The sequence below is a fragment of the Myzus persicae genome, unplaced genomic scaffold, assembly GCF_001856785.1.
Source record: "Myzus persicae strain clone G006 unplaced genomic scaffold, MPER_G0061.0, whole genome shotgun sequence".
Lineage (NCBI taxonomy): Eukaryota > Metazoa > Arthropoda > Insecta > Hemiptera > Aphididae > Myzus > Myzus persicae.
In genome coordinates this window covers 171,959-195,684 of record NW_019103956.1, presented here as the reverse complement: position 1 = coordinate 195,684, position 23,726 = coordinate 171,959, and the positions used below count along the sequence as shown (strand labels likewise).

Sequence of the window (23,726 nt, the reverse complement as noted above, 5' to 3'; positions counted from 1 at the left end):
TTAAATAATTACCTAATATCCATATTATTATATTAAAATAATCATTCTATACATTAATTTGGTTTACTTATTATTTTACAAACTACAAAGTATCTAGATCTTAATAACTAAAGAAAAAAAAATGGTAAGTATTACTATCAAATATTATATTTTTATTAGATTATATTTTTTATTTTTTTTTAGTTATATTTGTATGTATTTTGGTTTACAAGTTTGATTCATATGAACCTAAAACTCGTAAATAATAATAATATCTAGTATAATTATAATCGTATCAATTCTTATGAGATAATGACTAAGCTTTCAATATAGACTATAGACCAAAATATGCATATATAATTGTAAAATATGTTTACTCTGTTCATAATCAATTTTATTTTAATATTATATTACATAGTTCTCTGTTAAAATGTCATATTCTTATAATATTACATATTATTTTTATTTGTATTTGTATTTTTTTTTCTTTGTTTAATTCTAGTTACAAAAAGATGTGAAATTGGATAATATAAGCAAGACATGGGTATTAAAAAAACATATAGATTTCTTACAATCATTTGGCAAAGAAAGACATCAATATGTAAACATTTATACTCTATTTAAATTCAAATAATGAATTTCAACATTGTTAAATAAAAATATTTTTAACTTAACAGGAAAGTAGTATGATGGAATTCCTTCGTATGTCCGGTATGTACTGGGGTTTAACTGCATTATATTTGATCAATGATGGAAAAATACCAAAAGAAGATGAGATATTTGAATTCATTAAAAGTTGTGAACACAGTTGTGGTGGATATTCCCCAGCCCCTGGTCATGATCCACATTTATTATATACGCTCAGCGCTGTTCAAGTTAGCATTATTTAATAGAAATAATATTTAAGAGAACGCTACATTTACATGCATTGTTTTTGTTTTACAAACTCAGCATAGCAAGTGAATAATTTATTTAATCCTGTTATGTTTAATATTAGATTGAAATTTCCCAGTGGTGGATCAAGGGGAGGGGCAAAGGGTCTACTGTAATTCAGTAGTGGATGTTGTAAATATTCATATTTCTAGACTAGACTTACATGATTCAATTTCTATTCAGGTATTTATTGTAAAATTACAATTCCGGACATTTCTCTCCAGTCTAATAGCACATTAGTTATTACTTATTATTTTTTATCATAATTCTGGTGAATATTGAGTATTGACTGAAATATTGGCACTGCGAACATTCAGTCGTTCAATATATATGATAAAAGTAATTAAGTAATATTATACAACTCGACTCTCAACAAATGACAATTGTTGGTATCTTCGTTGGACATCCTAGTGTTATTGTACATTTTTGACAGTGAATTTCAATGATTTGTGTGAGCTAATAAAATTATATTTTAATAAAAAATTTTATTCTATTCAGAATAGATAAAAAAAAAAACAGTTTCTTTAAAAGAAAAATGAAACATAGCCCATGCTTTGCCAATAAAAACAGCTACACTTGGAATTTGTTGTGTAAAATATAAATCCATAAGATATTATGTATATGTTGTAAATTGTTTTGTACTTTTTCCCCCCCCCAAAAAAAAAAAAAACAAAACAAAAAAAAATTAACCACTGGATCCGCCGCCGATTTTGACCTATTATCAAATTTAGAAGTAATAATATTATTTAGTGTATTTCAGGTTTTTTTATATTTTAATTTTAAAGCTAGCTTTAAGCATTTTAAAATTGGAAATTGTTTGTACATTTGAAAATGCTCATATTATCTAGTCTTAAAATTAAAATATAAAAAAAAAAACTAAGATACATTAGATTGTAGATAGTACTTTTATTTCTACATTTGATAATAGGTAAATTCACTCTAATATTAAATATAACTGTCGTGTAAGTTTGAGGCTATGCATGCTAATGTATCATCTTCTAAGTACCTTATTTTTATACCTATATTTTTTTTATATATGTGAAGTACACAGTCTAAATTATTTTTTTAATTAAGTGTATGAGTGAATAACTATTTGTTATAGTTAAAGCAATTTAGTTTGTAATGTTAAAGTTAGTATAAATTGGCTGATAAAATAAAGCTACCCAGTGGTGACACTTTTTTACTTTATATTTGTGAATATTAAATTATTTTTAAAATATTTTTTTTCATAGATTGCTTGTTTACTTAATCGAGAATTGGAATTACCTATTGAAAAGATTGTGTCATATGTATCCAAGCTTCAACAAGATGATGGCAGTTTTACTGGAGATAAATGGGGAGAAATAGATACTCGTTACTCATTTTGTGCATTAGCATGTTTATCACTTTTGGTAATAATACATAAAATACTTTTTAGTAACTCTAAATATTCAGTCGTATTTAATGAATTGATCTTTTATTTAGGGTAAACATAATGAGGTTAATTTAGTTAAAGCTGTAGAGTTTATAAAAAGCTGCCAAAATTTTGATGGAGGTTTTGGATCACGACCTGGAGCTGAAAGTCATGGAGGTTTAATCTATTGTTGTGTTGGATCATTGTCTATAGCTGGTAAGTGATAACTATGAGGAAATAATCATAAATAACATTACTACCTACCAAAAATATTCTTTTGTACAATTTTAAATGGTTTTCCATCTTCCATTATGAACCAAAAATAAAATCAGTTCAAAAATTATATGATATTCCACCCTATGGCGTGTTAAACACAAAAATGGGTAACTAAGTATTTTTTTAAAAGTTAAATTACTTTAATATAAAAACTAATGAAATTAAAATATAAAGCATTTTTTGTTAGGTAGTTAAAAATTAAATTTGTAACTTTTGATTAAATACATAGCAGGTACAACATTTAATTAATAATTGTCTAACTAAAATTATTGGTGGATGATTGATTAATTAAATTGTTAAATAATTGATCTTTTAACAATTTTTTCAAGTATTAACCTTCATTTCTTGCAAATAATCAATAAGAAATAGGAATATTGGAACATAGAATATTATGTAGATATTGGATACATTGTATTTGGCAGCATTTAACCGCTACCACTGCGTCACCATCAATTTTGGTTTAAACCACTGGCAAACTAACGTTCTATGATAATAAATGGATCTAATATCAAAAAATACTTTATGTAAATTATTAATTTTATTATTATGCAGTCATTAGTGTGGAAGTTTTAACAAAAATTGGTGACTTTTGCAATGATTTCAAAAATAACTAGTCACTAGATAATTCCATGCATTCAATTAAATTAGTTAAGTTAGAAAGTAACTTTCCTTAACTAGTGATTGCCCATCTTTGGTTTAAAATAATAGAAATGTACCTATTTATTTTATACTTTCCATATGTAATTTAGAATATATTCTAAACATAAACAAACATAAGTAAAGTACTTCATCACAGAGACTGCGAATTGAAAACACTTTAAATTTTAAAAGTTTCTGTATGCAACAAAATTGTTTATAGTGTTAAAAAATAATTACTTGCCCAGGTAGCTATCTGCCATAGATATTTTTTCAGTAATTTTATGTTAGTTTATTATGCATTTATGCCATGTATAAATAAAAAATATTACCTTAATATTTAGTAATAAAGTACATATATTCTATTTTGTAAGACATCACACATACAAGATTTCAAAGAAAAAGTTGGAGTGTATCGATACGTATCGAGTCAATTTTGAGCGTTCAAGAAGTTACACGTGCAGTATACAAGCGATTCGTATCGACCCGTATCGAACTCGGACTTCGATACGAGGTGGTACGTATCGATACGTATCGAATTTTTCTTCTTGAAAATCTTGATATATGTATTGTTTTTAATATTTCCTTCCTAATCTTACATTTTGCTATTTTAAATAATTTTTAATGCACCACCACAAATTTGTTGATTCTTAAATTTAATATATGTTTGACATCAAATTTTAAATCTCATTCTTTAAAAAAAAACTTGTTCACATCTCTTAGTTCTAAATAATGTTTTGATGCAAATGGTTCACATCCAAAACAATCATATTATTACACAATTTACTAATTATTACATTCATACACAAACACTTAGTATAACATGATTCACACAAATCATACATTTTGTATTTGTAGCTAAATTGATCTAATTATAAAGTATATAGAGTATGCCTAATAGTTAAAGGCACTTATATTTAAAATACAATTTTACCAGATTTTTACTTTTTTATTTTTATTACGGGAACCCCTATATTATCTTATACCAGCCCCTATAAAGTATAAATGCAAGTCTCAGTAAATTACACCACACCGGTGTTGAAATCAATAAATTTAAAAGTTAAAACAGATTTGACTTTTTAACCAATCATATCCGCAAATATAGTTTTCTATATAATATAGTTTAAATATTCTTTGTAAACAAGAGAAATTGTTGATAAAATAGTATTATTAATTTTTAAATAAAAAAGTTATTGAAGTAGTGTCATTGGATGCCCCCTTCTATCACGCCCACATGCCTTGTAAATAATGTTAAAAAATTTACTTATTGTATCAAATGTATACAGATTGTAAATATATTGTTGTTTTTAAAATAAAAAATAAAAACGTAAATATCTCTTAAAAATGTTTACACTAATTAATATTTGATTTTATTTATATTCTATAATAATTTGTATAGTTAACAACATTTGAAAAATGTTCGAAACTAGAAATCTTCTGGTTATCAATATTTATAGTTATTAAATGTTATAGGGCGATTGGATTTAGTCGATGCTGACACATTGGGTTGGTGGTTAGCAGAAAGGCAATTACCATCTGGTGGACTTAATGGACGCCCTGAAAAATTACCAGACGTTTGTTATTCATGGTGGGTGTTTTCTACATTAAATATTTTAGGACGCGACCATTGGATTGATAAAGAAGAGTTGAAAACTTTTATATTAGCATCTCAAGTAAAGCCCTAAAATAATCTATTAATAATAAATGGTTGTACGTATAATATTATATGATTTATGATGTATCAACAGGATAATGAAGGAGGTGGATTCAGTGATCGCCCTGGAGATGAACCAGATCCTTTTCATACTCTTTTTGGTCTTGCAGCATTATCACTAATGTCATATGATAACATTTTACCAATAGACCCTACTTATTGCATGCCAAAATCAGTTATTAACCGATTAGGATTAAAACCTCAAACTTTATCCCGGCCTTAAAAAGTAAGTTAACATAGATTACTATTCAATTTATTATGTTATTTAATGCTGTATTAATTGTATTATGCACAAATTTATAAAAATTAATATGTTGTAGATTTTCCAAATGGATTTATTATGTTGTAATATTTTCTTACTGTTATATTCTATATTTCTGCATCCACACTATATTTTAATTTTACTTTTTAATTTTAATTTTATATACTATAATAATTTACAAATAACATTTTGTATACAATTTTCATTTAATTTTCAAGTGCCCTATTGTAATTATTTGTGAAACATTCATTTATTTTTACATTTATATTAAAGAATAATTTTTGAAAATTTCCAAGGTAATATACCAATCAAAAAGTAAAATGGGCCTCATGGCATATATTTGTCTTAGATTTTCATTATAAATTATAAAATTATCTTACAACATAAGTGATTAATAATGTCTGTACATTTCCTGGTGTTCTTTGGTATATAATAATTGCAATCATTAGAATCCTATACTTATAGTTGATCAGAAAAAAATTTAAAAAATTGCATAACAAACTTCAAGTAACAGTAAGAGCTACTTTATATTATGTAAAATACAAATAATAAAAACTCAAATGTAAGTTGAGGCTTTCCCTTAGACTTTCAGATATCAGACACTGGGAATATCCAAGACTATACTCTATTCAGAATGAGATTGTTCCTTGGCGGTGACCAGTTTTTGTCCTCAACTGTCAGACGCTTCCCCCACCTAAGCAGCTCGTGAGACTGGTACTGCGGAACGAGGCCACGCCCATGCGCAGAAGTTGTCCGCCGAGGGTACCTTTATAATCTCATTTTGAGTAGAGTATAGATTAGGTATTATAAGAGGTAAATAAGTGAAATAAACATTTGTGTAATTAATAATGTTCAAGTTGATACAATTTAATTAATAAATAAAAAAAGATTGTATATACAAAATCATAGATAATTTATGGAACATATTATATAATATTAACCATTACTATAACAGATATATTGCAATTTATTACGTCTATGTTAATAGTATCAGTGATTATTTTCATGATTTATTTGTTGAATGAATTTTTATCTTAAAGTTTGTATTTATTTTATTTAAAATAAATAATTAAATATGTTAATAATAATGAAATATATTATTATTTAATTTTAATACGGATTTTATTTTAGGGGATTCCTTAAAATTCTGCATAGCTTGCATTTCAGTACTTTTCCCTGCATCCAAAAAATATTATATGTATCCACATTTTTATAACGTGACTTTCAAAGGATCTGCTATCACGCATGGATTTATAAGGATTTAATATGCAATAAGAAATAAAATAATATAAATAACCATCATTTTGGCTGTCATATAGTATTATATATAATTATTAAATAATAATGTTTAAAGTTGAATATGGTTTGCCAATTTAAAAAAAAAGGTCATAGGAGGGGGATTATGAGGAGGGTGCCCTCTGTAATTATGTCACTGTTCTCCTATTTATTTTCCTTATATATTGAATATTTTTTTTAAAGAGTTCAAAGATTTTGAAGGCAAACATGGGCGCCCATAGGTAACATTTTAGGGGGGGGTCAAAATAAAAAATTTTGGTTATAAGGTAATATTGTGATAATATTTATTGAGCTACAAGTTCATAATATTTTTTTCCAGGGGGGGGGAGTGCCCTGTCTTGCCCCCCCCCCCCCCAATGGGCGTCCATGAGGTTAAACCATCTTTCTATTTGAAAACAGTATACAATGTATGGAAATCATTTTAAAATACCTCATTGATTTGTTAATACTAGCTGATAAAGTGACACTCATAACAAAAGGTGCATTCCAGTTTTACCATAAAAATTTGGCAAAACAAAAAAAATTTTAAACAAAACATAATACAATTATGCATTCAGTTTATTGAGTACAATATAATTTAGATTGTACACTTTTGTTACGATAAAATACCTAAGTCTTTAATTTTTTATTTTGATAATAAAGCAGCTATAACATCATTAATTTCTATTGCTGGAATAAGTTTTGGTTATAACTATAAGTTCTTACCATGAAGAATAAATATATTCATAATATATTCTATTAATATTTTTTCATGGTTGTTACTTAAATATACACTGTAAAGATCAGAAATAATAAAGTTGTGTTATAATAGAATTGAAATAAATAAAAGCTACTTGCAGAGTACATTGATTAGTGACTTTCCAATAAGTTAGAGACAACAGCCAACATATATCAATTTATAAACATAGGCAAGGCACATAGGAAAATAAAAATAATGCAATTATTTATATAAACGTTAATTATAATATGTTAAACAAAAATTCATATTTTGATATACATTATTTATCTATATACATAAAAATGAATGTCTGTATGTATGTCTCTTATGCCTGCCTAAAGTTTTTAGGCCCTAAACAACTGAACCTGTTTTGATGATTTTGTTGTGTGTGTTTGAGTAGTTCCCTGAATGATTTAGATTCACAATTGGACCCGGTAGGTCCAACCCGAAAGGTTGCTTAAACAGAGATTTTAAAATTTACAAATTAAATGGTTGTTTTTGGTTATAGGAGAAATATAAATACATTCAGTAGAAATGAATGAGTATTTTTGTTGTTTATTGGTTGCTATTACTTAATCATTGAGCATGAATCAAATTGAATTTTTGTACATTGCCTACTTAAGTGGCTGAGTTGCACATATACCCGAGCGAGTCTTATATAGAGTTGGCATTTTTAACAGGCAACCAAGTGCAAGGGTTCAGCTAATTATTTATAAATATATAAATTAAGTATTTTTTTCTTTAATAATGATGATTTTATTTTATTGGCTGGAAAATTGTTCTAAATTGTGTCAACCATGATGCAATAGTATTTAGTTTTGAAAAATATTCAGTTACACACTTAGAATTAGTTTGACTACTCTTAAAAAAAATCTGTGCAACATTTTAACTAAATAGGAAGTAATGATATTGACACAAAAGCATTGGAGTTTACTACATAAGCATTTTTCAAAATGGACACTAATAATGTTTTAATTTAATTTAATAATTTTAAATTTTAACACTAAATAGGTTCCCATAATTATTCATTTCAGAGCATTAAAACTTAAGCTACATCTAGGCATTAATTTTATAGTAGACTAGTCTTAGGTATTGGGTATAGTACAAATGCACATTTGAAGAGAAGAGAGCCTCAATTAATGTACCTACACAAACTTTATTTTAAAAACAAAATAATTTAAAGCACCCAAAAAAATGGTATTCTATTTTGTTTTTGAGAATATTTTCTTGTCAGTACCTAATAAATTAGGTAATAAGAAAAAAACAAGTGTCTAGGTACTGATCTGAATAGAATTATATTAAATACGGATTGATTAAAACTAAAACGGGTTTGCTGAATGCTGAGAGCCTTGATACATCACAAGCATCTACTATAACCGATCAAGGCACTCAAGCCTTTTTGTACGTTTTTTTGTTGTATAATAATATTCAACATTGTATGGGTAGGTTAGGTACAATATAGCAAATAGCAGTTAATGCAGCCACCCGGATACCGAGCATTACACTGATTAAAAGTTGTTTTTCTTTGGAAAAGACAGGTATCTCGTAAATGCATAAAATTAATATAGGTATTCCAGTCGAGGACGATTGGACACATTAATTGTTTAAATAAATATCAAGTACCTATGTACAACAAATTTTGACTAGTTAATACAACACAAATGTATTATAAATCTGTACTATATCCTAATACCCCAGTCTTCTTTGATCATGTCCGCGCCCTTTTCGCCGATCATAATCGTCGGAGCGTTGATATGTGCTGCCGGTATTTCCGGCATGACCGACGCGTCGATAACTCTCAATCCACTTACTCCATGCACACGCAATCTAGGGTCCACCACGGCCGTGGGGTCACCCATCGGTCCCATTTTGCAGGTGCCCGACAAGTGATAGATGGTAAAACTTATTTGTCTCGCCGAGCACTTCCAGTACGCGTCCGTGTCGAATTTGTGTTGAACACAACCGGGCAACGGGGTGTCGAATAACGTGGCGTTGAGCTTCTTCATCGCGTCGGTTTTCAACATTTGTTGGAAAATCCGTACCCCGGCCACGGCCACGTCCAAGTCCGTCTCGTCAGCGAAGTAATTGGGATCGATCAGTGGATAATGGAACGGGTTCGCGTCTTTTAGCCACAGGCGGCCTTTACTCTTCGGTCTCATAATCATCGGGAACACCGTTAAGCCGTCCATATTTTCGGTTTTCTTGTACACCTTGTTATAAATTTCGGATTTCAAACCAAACAGTCGATGAGTATACTCGTTGTCGGAAAACAGACCCGAAATCAATAGTAATTCTAAATTCGGGTGCCCGTCGGGGAACCTCGGCCGGTCTAAATCGAAGAACGCCAAGGCTTCCGCACCGCCCGGAATTGTATAGGGACCATTATGATATTCGGTGTACTGGTACATATTTAACGGGTTCTTCAGCAATCGTTCGGTTTTCAATGATATGGTTTGATTTATCAAAGCGCACAAACCCCCCAGTGCCACGTGATCCATCAAATTTTCCCCGACCGGCAAGTCTTGTACCAATGGAATTTTTAAATCTTTCAAGTGCCCTTTCGGCCCAATCCCCGATAACATGAGTAATTGTGGCGAGCTTATAGATCCTCCAGAAATGATTACTTCTTTGCGTACAAATACTCTATATTTTTTACGATTTGATACAAACTCTACTCCTATTGCCTTTTTGGTACCTTTTTCTATTATTATTCGTGTTACACTGCTCTGCTTTTTGACATGCAAGTTCGATCTCATTCTTGCTGGAAATAAAAAAGCTGTATTTGTACTAAAACGACGACCGTTCTTCATGGTAGCCTGAAAATATTTTGATAAAATAAATAAATTGTTTAGGAAGGTCGGTCTGTTTAATATATATAATCTTGCTCTTGTGTGATAATTTATATCTGTATTTAGCACGTATACAATCTATAACAACTCAAGGTTTTAAATCTATCAATAACTACGTAAATAAGTCAGAATCAATAATTTATTGCTTTTTTACCTAATAGTACAGGTCAATTATATTATAACTGATATATTATCATACTAATCAGCTATTAGGAATTTAATTTCATCGACTCTTCGATGTTAGTAGGTGCTTTAAAGACCCCGAGTTTAAAAAAAAATGTAAACAAAACAAACCCTCTGATTCATCTTATCCGCAGTAGCTTTAAAAAAAATGTGTACCAAATTAAACCATAAATTTAAAATTTAAAATTTGTTGAACTGGTTAAACTGGTAAATTAAGCTTTTTGATTGCGGAGCGATGAATTAATTGGTTTTATAGTGATGCGTAATAATGTGTGTGTGTGTTTTTTCTTATGCTTCTGTCGTCACTAATCACCTTTTAGAGCAGAAAAAATGTTTTACTAAGAGTGAGATTTCTGGTAGAAAATTAGATCTAGATGGTATTTAAGGATCAAAACTAAAAAATGCATATTATTACTTTTCAAACGAATCAGGATGAACAAAAATGAAAATTTCGGTAACGGGGGCAGTGCAAGCCATGAGGATAGTTCTATACTTCTATGAATACTTAGGTGTATGTTAGATAGGAATTAGGTACCTTAAATCAAATCTTGGGTAAATACTTGGGAGTTGAGGTGAATTATGTAGGCCTAAACTTAAATGTGTTAAAAAAAGAAGTTACTAACATTTTTTTTTTTAATATACATATGGATTAAATAAATTGTTTGTTGTGTCGCACATAGTATAAGTTCGCCCGGCTACTAAACGAGAATATTTAAGTAAAACCTGTTTTTGACAAAAATTGTAGAAACATAACCGTAATGACTTGAAATTTTCTACTTTTTAGTTTTTTCCTATCTATTTCTATGGATAATGAAAAACCTTGAAAAATGTTATGTTTATGGTAAACCCACATCCTCATAAATTGTTCTTACTTCATTTAAAAAATATCAAATGTATAGTCAAAATTTTTTTTATAATCACGTTTAAAGTTCAAATTAACTTAATTTGTCAAAATCACAAAAATAAGTAAATAATTTGTAGCTAACAAATTAATAACATTTTTAATTTTTAATCTAATGCGGTGGGTGAGACCGGTTGTCGGCGTGGCGAAGCTCGTACGTACGTGCAGCCACAATCGCTAAACATCTAATGCGTCATTATAATAAAAAATAATTTTTGTTAAAAAAAATTGAATATTTTGTTTTTGATTATGCCTCGTTTATTTCCTTTAATAAACCATCCTTTCAATGTTCATGCATATTTTCTATATTCAAAAAATAATGTCGATGTTTCACATCTGCCAGACATCCTGCGACGGTTCACTTTTTTATTAATTAGTTAAATTAAATCAAAGAAAAATTGAACAACTATCAAAAAACAAAAATGTATGCTGATATTTTGCTAAAAAACTGTAAATACATGTGTGGAGTAAACAAATAATGGAAAAATATTTTAAATGTTTATACCATTGACCTTAACAAATTTTAAGTTAGTGAGTTATATTTTCATCATCTGAATTTTTTTTTTTGAGAACCAGACTTTTTTAATGCACCTGGTAATAACGTAGTGGCCAAAGACATTTTTTAATAAAAATAAATAAATATCATTGTTTATTATTCAAAATGTAAATCATGTTGTAAATATATTTTTAATTGGGTATTTGTGTAAACTAACTTATATCATCAGTACCTATATAATTATCTTATTTTTGATTCTAAACAGCTTTGCCCAAGGCAGTTTGTTTTAGAGAATTTTACTCCTGACATTTTTTCCTAGATTCTGAAAAACATAAACAAGATTCCTCATAACTTCTTTTAACTGGAAAACAAAAAAGTTTGTTGTTTTATCATTATTCAAAATATTTAGAGTAATTTTAAGTTATATTCATAGTTATAGGCATTTGGATTAAAATTTGTTTGGTTTTTCTGTAAATGTTGATAAATAATTTTATACTTGGTAAAATTGTTTGAAAATGTGATACAAAGTTTTTCAAAAGTTATTCTTATAGAAGTATACAATATCAAAAAAAAATACATAAGCCCATTTTTAATGTTTATACTTATAATATATTAATATGTATTAAGCGTTTGAGTACAAAATTACGAACATTTACAGATGATAAAGTACCTACCTAGTTAAAAATTCTTAAAAGTGTATATTTTAATATCTTAAGCTTGAAAATGTAATACTATATTCTTTAAAAGTTGATTTTACATCATTCTAAAAGTATCGGAAATACATAGGCACAAATTTGAAGTTCTAATTTACAAAATTGGATGTTTAAACGAAAAAAAAAGAATTTAGTAATTACGTTATAACAAAATAGCTAACCTAACCTTGAAATTACTAAAAAATGTCTAGATTAGGTTGGAAATACCAGACATTGCAGTATTAGGGACATCATAAACACGAAGTCAACAAAAACCTATTTCTTGTTTTTACGTACGAGATGTTAGATATGCATGTTAAAAATTTAACATACCTTGTATGTATATATTGTACTACTCTAGGTACTACATATAATTGGAAAGTGGTTATAATTGTCGGAATATTATTACCTCGCTTGTTACACAAACTATAAGAAATGTCAAAGACAGCTTCAACCGAACTGTTTGTGAAATATACATACATTTTGCGAGTGCGACTGTGTAAGCAAATGATGCTTTGAGTAATAACGAAATAATATAAAGGGTAATGAACGTAATGACATTTTATAGTGTATAGGTTTACAACTTATTTGAAACAATATACGAGTATTGTTATTTGTTGTACAAAATGTGGTGATCTCCAATCATGCTATAAATACAAAATGATAACCTAACTAAGTCCTGCAAGCCTGTTAAATCGTATAATATTCGTATATAATAGGAGCCTGATGGTAGCAATATCAAAAATATACATAAGTTTGGGTCGAATTGCAAAAAACGAATTATCATCGCTAAAAAACAAACTACCAACTATGAACTAATAAATGGTTAAAAGTTAATCGATGACAATTTGAATGTGTCGCGAACGATGTGTAAAAATGTTGGCGATATTAATATTTTTTACTACAGTTCCATATGAACATATACGATACCTATATAGACCATATACCACGGTGTAGATAGGTGCGTGATAAAATATACATCTTTATATATATAAACGAAGGTGTCCTCCTGATTCAAAATCAACGTAGAGCCAAACCTATCAGAGTTATCGACTTGACATTTTGAGGATAGATTAATATTATAATTTGACCGTGCACTACGAAAAGATTTTTTGATCTCAAGGGGTTGAAATCGGCAAAATTAAATTTTTACGTGTAAATTGTGTATATATACATATTGTACGACACGGAGGCCTGCAGTTTTCAGCTACCTGTAACCTGATCTTTTTGTCTGATGAATTATGTGTTAGATAGGTGTGTACTTTTTAATTTTTATATAAATATGAATTGTTCCGAGAAGTAAAATTCGACAATCTATATCTACGTCGATCAATATAAATACAAATCGATCCCTATTTCCATTGGTCGCGGCAACACGCTTATCGCTTATCGTTAAAAACAGATCCATCTATGATATAAAATAGTTAATTTATCATTTTTTAGTGCATATATTTTTCGATCGGAAAGTTAATTACAGTAGAACCTCGATTATCCGAACCTCCGTTATACGAACCCTCTATTATCCGAACTATAATTAGCGTATCCGAACGTTCTGTTATCCGAACATGAAAATTCGTATCCGGCCGGTCGGCCGGTTTATCGAATTTATCATAACTATCGTTTTTGCCTTTTTGGATTATTATTAGTACAGGTTATGTATTTTACGTGCGTCAATCATTAGTAGATAACCAAAACGCAACAGGCTTATCTAAAAAATATAATACATACATATGTAAATAAAATAAATGTAATGTACCTATTTCTTATAATGTATGATAATGTTTTTGATAATGTAATTTATGTATGTAATTCTAATAAAATATTAATAACAATAATAAATATTTAATTATAAAAATAGTAAATAGTTAATACATACGTAATTCTAAATTTTTTTTTTAAATTTCCAATATCCGAACTTTTGCGTATCCGAACTAGGTGCGGTCCCAATTAGTTCGGATAATCGAGGTTCTACTGTAATTGTATAGTAAGTTTTTTGATAAGTGTTTGTTCATCATGGTTGGTTCAAAACAATCAAGCTTAATATTTTAAGAAGTTTTGATGGAATATTTTTGTTTTTAAAAATACCGGCAATTAGACTTACAAACTAAGTCACAGAACTCGCAATGCTACAAGTCAAAGATATACAAGAGCAAGTCAATCACCTAATTTGATAGACAAAAAGGTCAGGTCACAGGTAGCTGGAAACCCGCGGGCCACCGTGTGTATAAGTATACAATTTTGGAAACTGATTTTAATTAATAACTAATTTTCCGAGCAACTTTCTTAATTTTTCAGTAGACACTAGTATTTATTTTTATTTGTTGGTTGCCATTGGCTAATTAAGTATGCGTCAAATCGAATTGTTGCACATTGCCAACCAAAGTAGCCGAGTTGCTACAAGTAGCCGCTCATGGAGTGTTCACAGTATCAAAATAAATAAAAATAAAACTTGTTATTCACTTTTTATATTATGACAAGCGAGTCTCATAAAGAGTTGGCATTTTTAACGGGCAACCAAGTGCACGGGATCGCCTAGTATACATGATAAAATAACATGGCATAATGACATTAATGATTAACGTGATACTCAGTCGTGTGACGTTAGGCATCATGCCGTTAGTTACCTTATCAGCAATCATAACTGTTATCATTAATATTTAATTATTGTTTATTACGTTGTGTTTTGTGTAATATTTATTTGTTTAGGTAATTTAGGTTATTAAATCATATGCATGTAGATAAAAAAAAAATAGTAGAAATTATGGTGAATTTCTATAAAATATGATGATAACCTATTTAAAAGTAATACATTTTGGCGGGAATTTACAGACCAATCGGAAGAAGCACGATGCTTGTGGGTATAGTCCATTAAAATTTAGAAGAGATTTTCATACCATGTTATTTTGTCTTGTGTTTATGTACCTACATAGTAATTTCTAATATATCTACATGACTTAATTACCTGTATATAATTAATGCCGATTTGTTTTTCCCCGTTCAAGTCGATGACAGGCAGTCCGATCTGTGATCCAGCATTCACAAAAGCATCAGCTATGGGCGTCCTATATGGCACGTCGGTCACTGACAACAATCCATTATGCCCATGATAATTCACATCAGAGGTAGATAGGTTTGCATTTTCCGATTTCATAAAGTACTTCAACACGTCGTCGTTGCTCCATCCTATTATGCGTGTATGGAAACATTTAAAATTGTAAACAAATTAATGTCCCATGTGAACGAACTTTGTCGTGCAGTATTAGTTACCTGTATTGCCCATTTCTGCCCAATTATCATAGTCCCTTTTATTTCCACGTGTATATATCATGTAATTCAATACACTACTACCTCCCATGACTTTTCCTCTGGGAAATTTACACCGTTGGTTATCAAAACCTATTACATTATATTTATTTTATTAAAATATGTATAGGCACGTAAAATGACGGTTTCTCACTTAAACAAGAGGTGTTCATTGGTATAGTCCTGTACTTCCAGTTGTATTCTGAAACTTGCAACAGTTGGGCTGTTATGGGAACGTCCATAAAATGTATTGCGTTTTTTCCAGCTTCGATTAATAACACCTTCCATTTTTTAATCTGTCCATAAATAATTATCATTAATAATTATATCATCATTTATGAATACCGACTAATTTCTCTTATAAAGTTGACATTACTTCAGACAATCTACTAGCCACTACTGATCCAGCACTTCCAGCACCGACTACGACAAAGTCGTATTCCGAAAAAATGTTGTTCATATCCTTGGGTTCCTTTGCTTCCCATTCTAAAGTCTCTTCCATGTACCCCCACGTTGATTCAAATAGATGTGGATAATCTGCATTTTCTGACGTTGTTAGAGTTGCACATCCGCTAACAATTATAATTAGGCACAATATCAGCTGAAATGATTTTGAAAACATTTTGAAAGTACTAAATGTACTTATTTAAATACTTTAATATTTTTCACCACTCTGTTATATTAGCCGAATACCGAAAAAAAAATATCAAAAATAGGTAACATTGGATATCAGAACCGGAATCAACGAGACCAGTTGAATTACTGCGGCGTGCTACCGCGGTCTGACAGGATTATACTCAGTTTTCGAGCCGTTACGGACAAGTATAGACTAGGAGTATAAATATTATTATCCACCACTCTGGAAACTCTCAGTTTATTGTATAATGTGGTTTAAATGTATAATAAATAGAATCTGATAGTGAGTTGAACCGTGCAGCTAATCGGAGTTGTTATTTGTATAAAGGGTAGGTAGGTACTAATAAATATCATGCACTTCGAGGTTGATTGTTAATAATTAATACTATGTATATGGATACGTCATAATATAGATAATATACAAGGTGATTCCTCCTAGCTTGCCACCCTCATTTTTCATTAAAAAAAATTAATGAATCTATTCAAATTCTGACTTTTGAAAATTTGAAGCATATATTTAATGCTTAATGGCCATTCATTTTTAAATACTTAAATTTTGTATACCATTTGGCATTTAAAGAGTGTGTAGCGTTACTAAATTCATTTTTAAAATGAATAATCACCTTTTCTCTAGAAAATTGTTGAGAGAAGACACCCGCATTCGTCGTTTATTTAACTCAGTCATATAGCAATAGATATAATAATTTTAAAATTTTAAATTGTTAGCACATTTTAAAATGGTCATAACTAGCTTAAAAATTAAAATATATAAAAAACCTATAAGATTCAGTAGGTAGTAGATATTCTTAATTCTACATTTTATAATAGGTCAACAAAATTAAACATAATAGAATTGAATTAATTCAAAACGTAATATAATTTCCTATGTTATGCGTTTTTTAGACGGAGACAACGCATGCGGTTGTAACATCCTTAAAGGTAAATGATTTTTTTGGGAAATGTTGAGTTGTCGAAATTCGAATAGAAGTTTCAGTCATTTTTTTAGTACATATAATGAGTACTATGTAGATTAAAAATGTCATATATTTTATAATTTTGTAAACCCATCATTTTAAGAACTATTTTTACTCTCCTCAGTGCATACATTTTAGCACCTCAGAAAGTACTTACCTGAATTTTGATTTACATTCATCAACATTTTCGAAAAAATCATCTGTTTCATAATTTACAATAAAGTATAGATTGATTCTTAAAAAAAAGTTTGTGTAGCCATAGGACACTCCTTAAATGGTGTGAAATAGGGATTCCCAGTACCAACCTGTTCTAACAAATGGGCCATACATTAAAAATGTTAAGTATTTATCTGGTGATCGACTACTATTTATTTAGATATATTATTTATATTATTACATGCGGAATAATAATAAATTGTATATTCAATTGTAATATTCATCTTTTATTATTTTTCCATAAGAAATTGTACGTTTTTCTTCGGCAGTAAATACTTTACATTCTATGTAAAGCATAAGAAAGTGTTTCATATTATGCACATGATCAGCCGATATTTGTATAATTAATCTTTAATACGATCGACCGATATTCCTCTAAAGGTCGACCAGTTGATCGTGATCAACTGTTTGAAGAATGGCCGGTGTAAAAATCCAAGTTTTTGAAAATACAGTTCTTAAATTTTAAGTACCTGTACTTAGAAGTTCAAAAATTTGAATTTGAATTCAATCAATATTCAAAAAAAAAATGGTAGTGACCATACTTGGTGAAAACCCTGTACATTTATCTGAAGGGGTTTGAAAAGTAATTACAAACTAATATACTCACCTAGGTAAATGAAGGTCACCAAAACTAGTTTTATTTTTGTATTAATAGATGTTTAAAGAATGATTACTGAATTAAGAGCACCAGTTTTTGTTAGTTAACAAAAAAAAAAAAAATATTAGCATAACAACCCAAAATATTAACCCACCAATGTCAGGTTCACGGCTGTTGGTTGTCGGTAAATGAGTACATACTACATATTATACCTAATAATATAAAATTCATTAAAAGTATAATTTGGATTTTATTTATTTTATTGAATATATAATGTAAGACATGTGCCTTTCGTATTATGCAGCAGTAGGTACAGTACTTCAGTCATGGGCGGAAGGCCCATCGAGAAATCGGGATTTTCCCGGTAGGCTCTCATCAATATTATACTTAGAGGCCCCCCCAATCTCAAAAAATAGTAATTATAATAATTATATACGTAAATATATTATGTGTAAAAGTAAATTTTTATAATACTGGCTGGCGCCAATATACATATGTCTTTGTATCGTAATAAATTCGATTTGTTCTATTTTTAAACAATCCGTATTAATGCGAATGTCTAAAATATCATATATCAATAATGGATCAAGATTTGTTAAGTAAATGTGCCAACGATAAAACTCTAAACAAGTTAAGTTCCTATCCGCTCATGGGTACAGTGATCATATCTATTATCTAACAATATTGTATTATTGACGACAATTGATAACAAATTTAAAATTTAAAAATTTAAAAATTTAAAAATGTCCAATGTAGGTAGTCGAAATGAACGATTTTTGAATATTAAATATAAATAGAATTGATTTGAGATAAATAAATTATTGTATGGTTTAAAAACAAATATGAATAATGTTGGTCATAAACTATATCATGTACAAATCTTAACATTTTAATCAAAACTGATGTTGTAGAGTAGGTTGCAACACAGATTTCCCTCTCTCTTAAATGTGTCACCGTGTTTACAAGTTGGAAACTGTAAAATGTTATGTGAATATCCTTGTCAATAACAGATCCTTGAAACTATAAAGGGCACGGACGTTACACTTATAAAGCTCGAAAACCTGTAATACATGCGAACGTTATTCATACATACTTGCGGCTATACAAATACCTACGTATTTGATATTAATAAATATCATGTTTTATACTATTTTAATAGGCAACAATTCTTTCAGAGTTTTTAAAATAATTATATTGTATTATACCTGATAACTGCTATCTACAGATGGGGTACGGTTTTTATTTTTTCGACAACATATATTAATGGTGTACAAATATATTTCAAATGTTAATTTTTTAACTTTTGTATGAATAATCTTCAGCTTTGCAGGACTACGTTGTGGTATTAAACTGATCGCGTGTTGTCGTATCGAAAAACTAAAAATGTTAAGATACGTTGATAGGTATTCCGCGTGTTTTTATACCAGTGTTATTATATTCATTATTAGTCCTCTTTTTTTAGACTACAACTGCTATATAGTATATCGGCGAAAAGCGATTGCACCAACATCTTTATACCTACAATAAAATTCAACACGATTGTGCTCCGTGAAATATAGGTTTTACACCATTTAAAAATACAACCGAAGTGGTAAACTCAAAGTTGAAGTTAAATGTTCGAGTTAACCAAGTTGACCATGATATTTTTTCATAGTTTTAACAATTTCACAGGCTTATGACTGGCAACAAATTAAATTGCTGGCTTTAATAATAATGGTTTCGTTTTGATACATTATTACACATTAGCATACACTATTAATACGTTTTTTTTCAATACTAATATTATATGTCTTATGTCCAAATATATGTGAAAAAACTCAATAAAATTACGAATACTACGAATTATATTTTTTTCTTTAACAATAATAAGAAATCAAAATAATAATAATAATTAATAAAATTATAAGTGCAAATATTTATAATAAAAAGTAATACAATTATGAATTAAATTTTTGTGATACGAAATTGTGGTCTCATTAGTTTCAAATATTCTAGTAATAGATATTTCATTTTTTCATTAAATCTATATTTCACGGAGAGCAATCGTATTGCGTTTTTTGCATGTAAAAAGGTAGGACGGGCGCAATCGTGATACAGCCATAGTGTGTACCAGTTCACATTGTGTACCGAGTACATAAATGTTATATAATTAAATTGAATTAATTTTGTTGGTATGTATTTCTCTTATTTCAGTCAGCTGCAGTGCGTGGTTACTGATGACACATTGCCGCAATCCCACACATTACAAGTGGTTTCAATGGTGTATTCGTTTGACCTCCTAGTCAGTAATCATATTTTTTATCATAGCTGGTAAAGTGTTAACACAATTAATTTAGAAGGAATCGCAATACAACACCAAAATCAGCTGAGCTTTCGTTGATTTTTAATAATTTTAATAATGATTAAAATGAACTCAAAATGCTTAATGCAGCAGGTACCCGTACATATAATAATACATAAACTATATAGTATATACAATGCATTTGTCTCCCAGTGCAGACATAGGTATAATTAAACCATATTTCTTGTATGCAATTTTACTTGTGTCCTAATTATTTTAATTTATATTTATTGTACCTGTAATTCTGCTGTATTTTTAGGCCATCGCCATTTGTATATGTAAATTATCTTATATTACTGAATTATTGTTGTGTGCTGTACTAAATAAGGAATTTTTATTCGGTAAATTAATAAATAAATAAATAAATAAGTCAATAGGCGAATCTACAGGGTGTTTTGGGTGTTCAGTGACACCCTGCAGTGATTCATTTAAGACTGAGTAGGTAGGGCTCATATTACTCATTTCAATTTATAAATGTTGATACTTTTTTTTAATACAATAATATTATAAAAAAATTGAATAAATTGTGTCATATAATGATGATATAATTTAATATTATATATATTATTATTCTAAATAGGAAGCATCTGTTAAACTTCTTTGTTTAGCATCTGTGTATGGTGGATAAGACTATGTTGGGGGGTTTTTTAGTGTACAGTGGGTCCACTTGTGTGATGAATTCCTTGATTCACCTATAAATTTAGTCTTAAGGGATTTTAATAGTGAGGGTATGGACAATGGACATGCATTTGACTCTTTCTGTTTTTATCTACACAAGGTGATTCACCAAGCATGCTCCCTTTTTTTCTTCAATAATGCAGTTCTTCAAAATATGATTTTTGGAATTTTTAAATATACTTAAAGACCATATTTTCAATTTTTTGTTTTTGGTACTATTAAGAATGTCATGTGGTGATAAAAACCATCTATTTTTTTTCAAATGAGGACTCTTTTTTTATTGTTAATAATTATTTGTTGGATAATTTTTTTGAAAATTTTTATGTAGGTTGTTATACAATTAAAAATTCAAACAAATAATTTTTCTGTTATTAAAATATTGAATCTTATATTTATTATACTTTGACCATTTTTACAAATTATTATTATTGATAGGTTAATATTCATCACTAACATTTTCAAATTACCAGAGCCACCCCTCCAAATCTTCAACATTCATTATCATGGATGTATAATTTTCAGTGTAATGCAAAGCTAAATAACTTAATTAAACTTAAAAACTACTCGTTCAAATTTTGTTTCTGCAACTTTAACACTTTCAGAAAAATTTTCAGCAAAATAATTAAGAGTTGAAAAAGAGGGAGGCTGGTTTCATTTGCAGAAAAAACAGAAGTTTGTATCACCACAAGACACTCCTTAAATAATATCAAAAATATCAAAAATTTGAAAACATGGTCTTTAAGCATAATTAGTAATTCCAAAAATCATATTTTGAAATTTTGAATAACTTCATTATTGAAGAAAATTATGCAGAGCGTGCTTGGTGAATCATTTTGCATGTAACTATGGCCTATGGATATAGCAACAATTCTCAAGTTACCAATATATGGAAATTTTACACCCCATAATTTATTAGTCAACTATTTTCTTATTTTTATTACAGTCTTATACAATTTTATCGTTTTATCCTTAAAATATGCTGTCAGTCTTTTCCCGTATTCGAGAACACGTAAAATAAGCTCTCGGCACACTTACGTATACTGGTAACCCCGTGGTCAAAGGTACCTTCGATATATGTACGCTTTGAACCCTGTGAAGCCACTTAAAGATTATTAATTTTATTATGTCATACGAAAAGTAGTCTATTGTAACAGTCCCCGTCTCTTTTCTCTTCTGTAATTATTATGAAAAGACTTGTAACGAGGCGACACAAAAATTAATATAATGGAATCTGTCAGTAGATAGGTATATTGAATTATAACTTCAGCTAGGGTATTCAAAATAATATTATATCTAATAATTATTATATATATGATCCGTCTTAACTAAAATTAGTTAAACTTCCTTATCACTAATAAAAAATAAAGCTCTAGTATTTATGGATGTATAGTAAAATATCCTTTGAAATATTAGCTGACAAACCACTTAGATTTTGTCGAAAATTAGTTCTATCTATGTCCTAGTTATAGATCCAATTCATTGCCTTCAAAGTTGAAAATCTACTTTACCTATGGCCGAAAAGGTAATGACAGTCATATAAAATTACATCATTGTAAAATCAATATATTCATCGCTCCAATCAAGGAGAGTTAATAGAAAAAAAAAAATCCAAGGAAACATTTTTTATCTATATTTAATATTTATAGAAAAAAATCAAAAATGGAAAATGCCTATAAATACCTAGCTCAAAAAGCATAACAATTTTTGAAAATTTTACTAAATTTTTAAAATAATAATACAAGTTATACAACACCACTACAAAAATATTGTTGAAATTTAAAGTGACACTACTAATATTCATTTTTCAATAAAGCAACTAAATAAGTAAATTGTGTGTTGTGAAATCGTTAATTTACGCGTAAATATCCAAGCTTATAAAAATTTAAGATTTAGATGCTAATAAAAACGTTTGAAATAACTCGGGCCTTTTTTTAAAAAATCAATAATTTAATAATTGTAACCATAACATATAAGTTATAAGAAACCTTGTAATACATTTTCAAATAATAATATAAAAAAAGTTGGGTAAATAACTATAGCTTTGCTGTAGAGTAGGCGTCCCGCGTCGAGTGGGTCGGTGGAATTGTGTAATGCATGTATTAAATTTGAATTCAATAATACTTATAAAATCATTGTACACAAAAACACGAACAATTTTCTTTTTAATGACAACAATAACAATTTATGATGAATTTTGTTTTAAGTTTCCTAGTCTTTTGATTGATAGAAAAAATTATTTATTAAAAATTCTCAAAAACTAAAAAAAAATCGAAAATGTATTATGCATATAAATAGTTCAAAAAGTCAAAATATTTTAGAAATTATTCTAAAATATATAAACGTTTAGTAAAAGTATTGAGTACCTATCTGAGGTTATTTGATTTTGAGATACACCAAAAAATAGTATCGATTTTGTCAAAAACACGTTTTGCGTATAATAATTCATGTATTTTCTTATTATTTTTTGTTTTTCCAAATTTAAATGTTGACCTCTCAAAACTACAAATTAAATTCTAATTTAATACCAGAAAACACACTTAATAATTAGAATTTAAGCTGTTTTCGACTTATTTTCGTGTACGCAGACACAAAAAAACGCATCATTGTAAGATCAATATACATATATATATAAATAAATATATATATATATGT

The 23,726-nt window shown here is 28.7% G+C and overlaps 2 protein-coding genes and 1 long non-coding RNA gene across 4 annotated transcripts in view; 1 reads left to right on the top strand and 2 right to left on the bottom strand.

Moving 5' to 3' along the window:
* The first annotated feature begins 74 nt into the window (after positions 1-74).
* On the top strand, positions 75-6,054 carry LOC111036847 (geranylgeranyl transferase type-2 subunit beta). The gene is made up of 7 exons (XM_022319094.1): positions 75-124; positions 482-580; positions 657-854; positions 2,145-2,303; positions 2,377-2,521; positions 4,691-4,890; positions 4,966-6,054. Exons 1-7 carry the CDS (start codon positions 122-124, stop codon positions 5,152-5,154), a joined length of 993 nt encoding a protein of 330 aa, XP_022174786.1. The 5' UTR covers positions 75-121; the 3' UTR covers positions 5,155-6,054.
* A 975-nt stretch (positions 6,055-7,029) lies between these two features.
* The window catches only part of LOC111036846 (glucose dehydrogenase [FAD, quinone]-like), a 29,948-nt gene continuing 13,251 nt past the window's right edge, over positions 7,030-23,726 (bottom strand). Inside the window, exons 1-5 of one of the 2 annotated variants that reach the window (XM_022319092.1) lie at positions 16,008-16,453; positions 15,786-15,927; positions 15,596-15,724; positions 15,291-15,511; positions 7,030-10,023 (exon numbers count right to left, since the gene is read on the bottom strand). In XM_022319092.1, coding sequence (XP_022174784.1) covers positions 8,887-10,023; positions 15,291-15,511; positions 15,596-15,724; positions 15,786-15,927; positions 16,008-16,253 — 1,875 coding nt within the window. In that variant the 5' untranslated portion in view covers positions 16,254-16,453 and the 3' untranslated portion in view covers positions 7,030-8,886. Of the gene's footprint in view, positions 10,024-15,290; positions 15,512-15,595; positions 15,725-15,785; positions 15,928-16,007; positions 16,454-23,726 lie in introns of those variants that run through there. The other variant, XM_022319093.1, reaches the window with a different exon arrangement.
* On the bottom strand, positions 13,884-15,267 carry LOC111036848. Its single transcript, XR_002604812.1, has 2 exons — positions 14,205-15,267; positions 13,884-14,036 (listed from the first exon to the last, which is right to left on the bottom strand). It is a non-coding gene; the product is annotated as an uncharacterized LOC111036848 (long non-coding RNA).

Excerpts from the sequence above, each read along its gene's own strand:
- LOC111036847 (XM_022319094.1), top strand. Across the intron at positions 855-2,144 it reads ATACGCTCAGCGCTGTTCAA|ATTGCTTGTTTACTTAATCG; the intron begins GTTAGCATTATT and ends TTTTTTTCATAG. Across the intron at positions 2,304-2,376 it reads TAGCATGTTTATCACTTTTG|GGTAAACATAATGAGGTTAA; the intron begins GTAATAATACAT and ends TCTTTTATTTAG.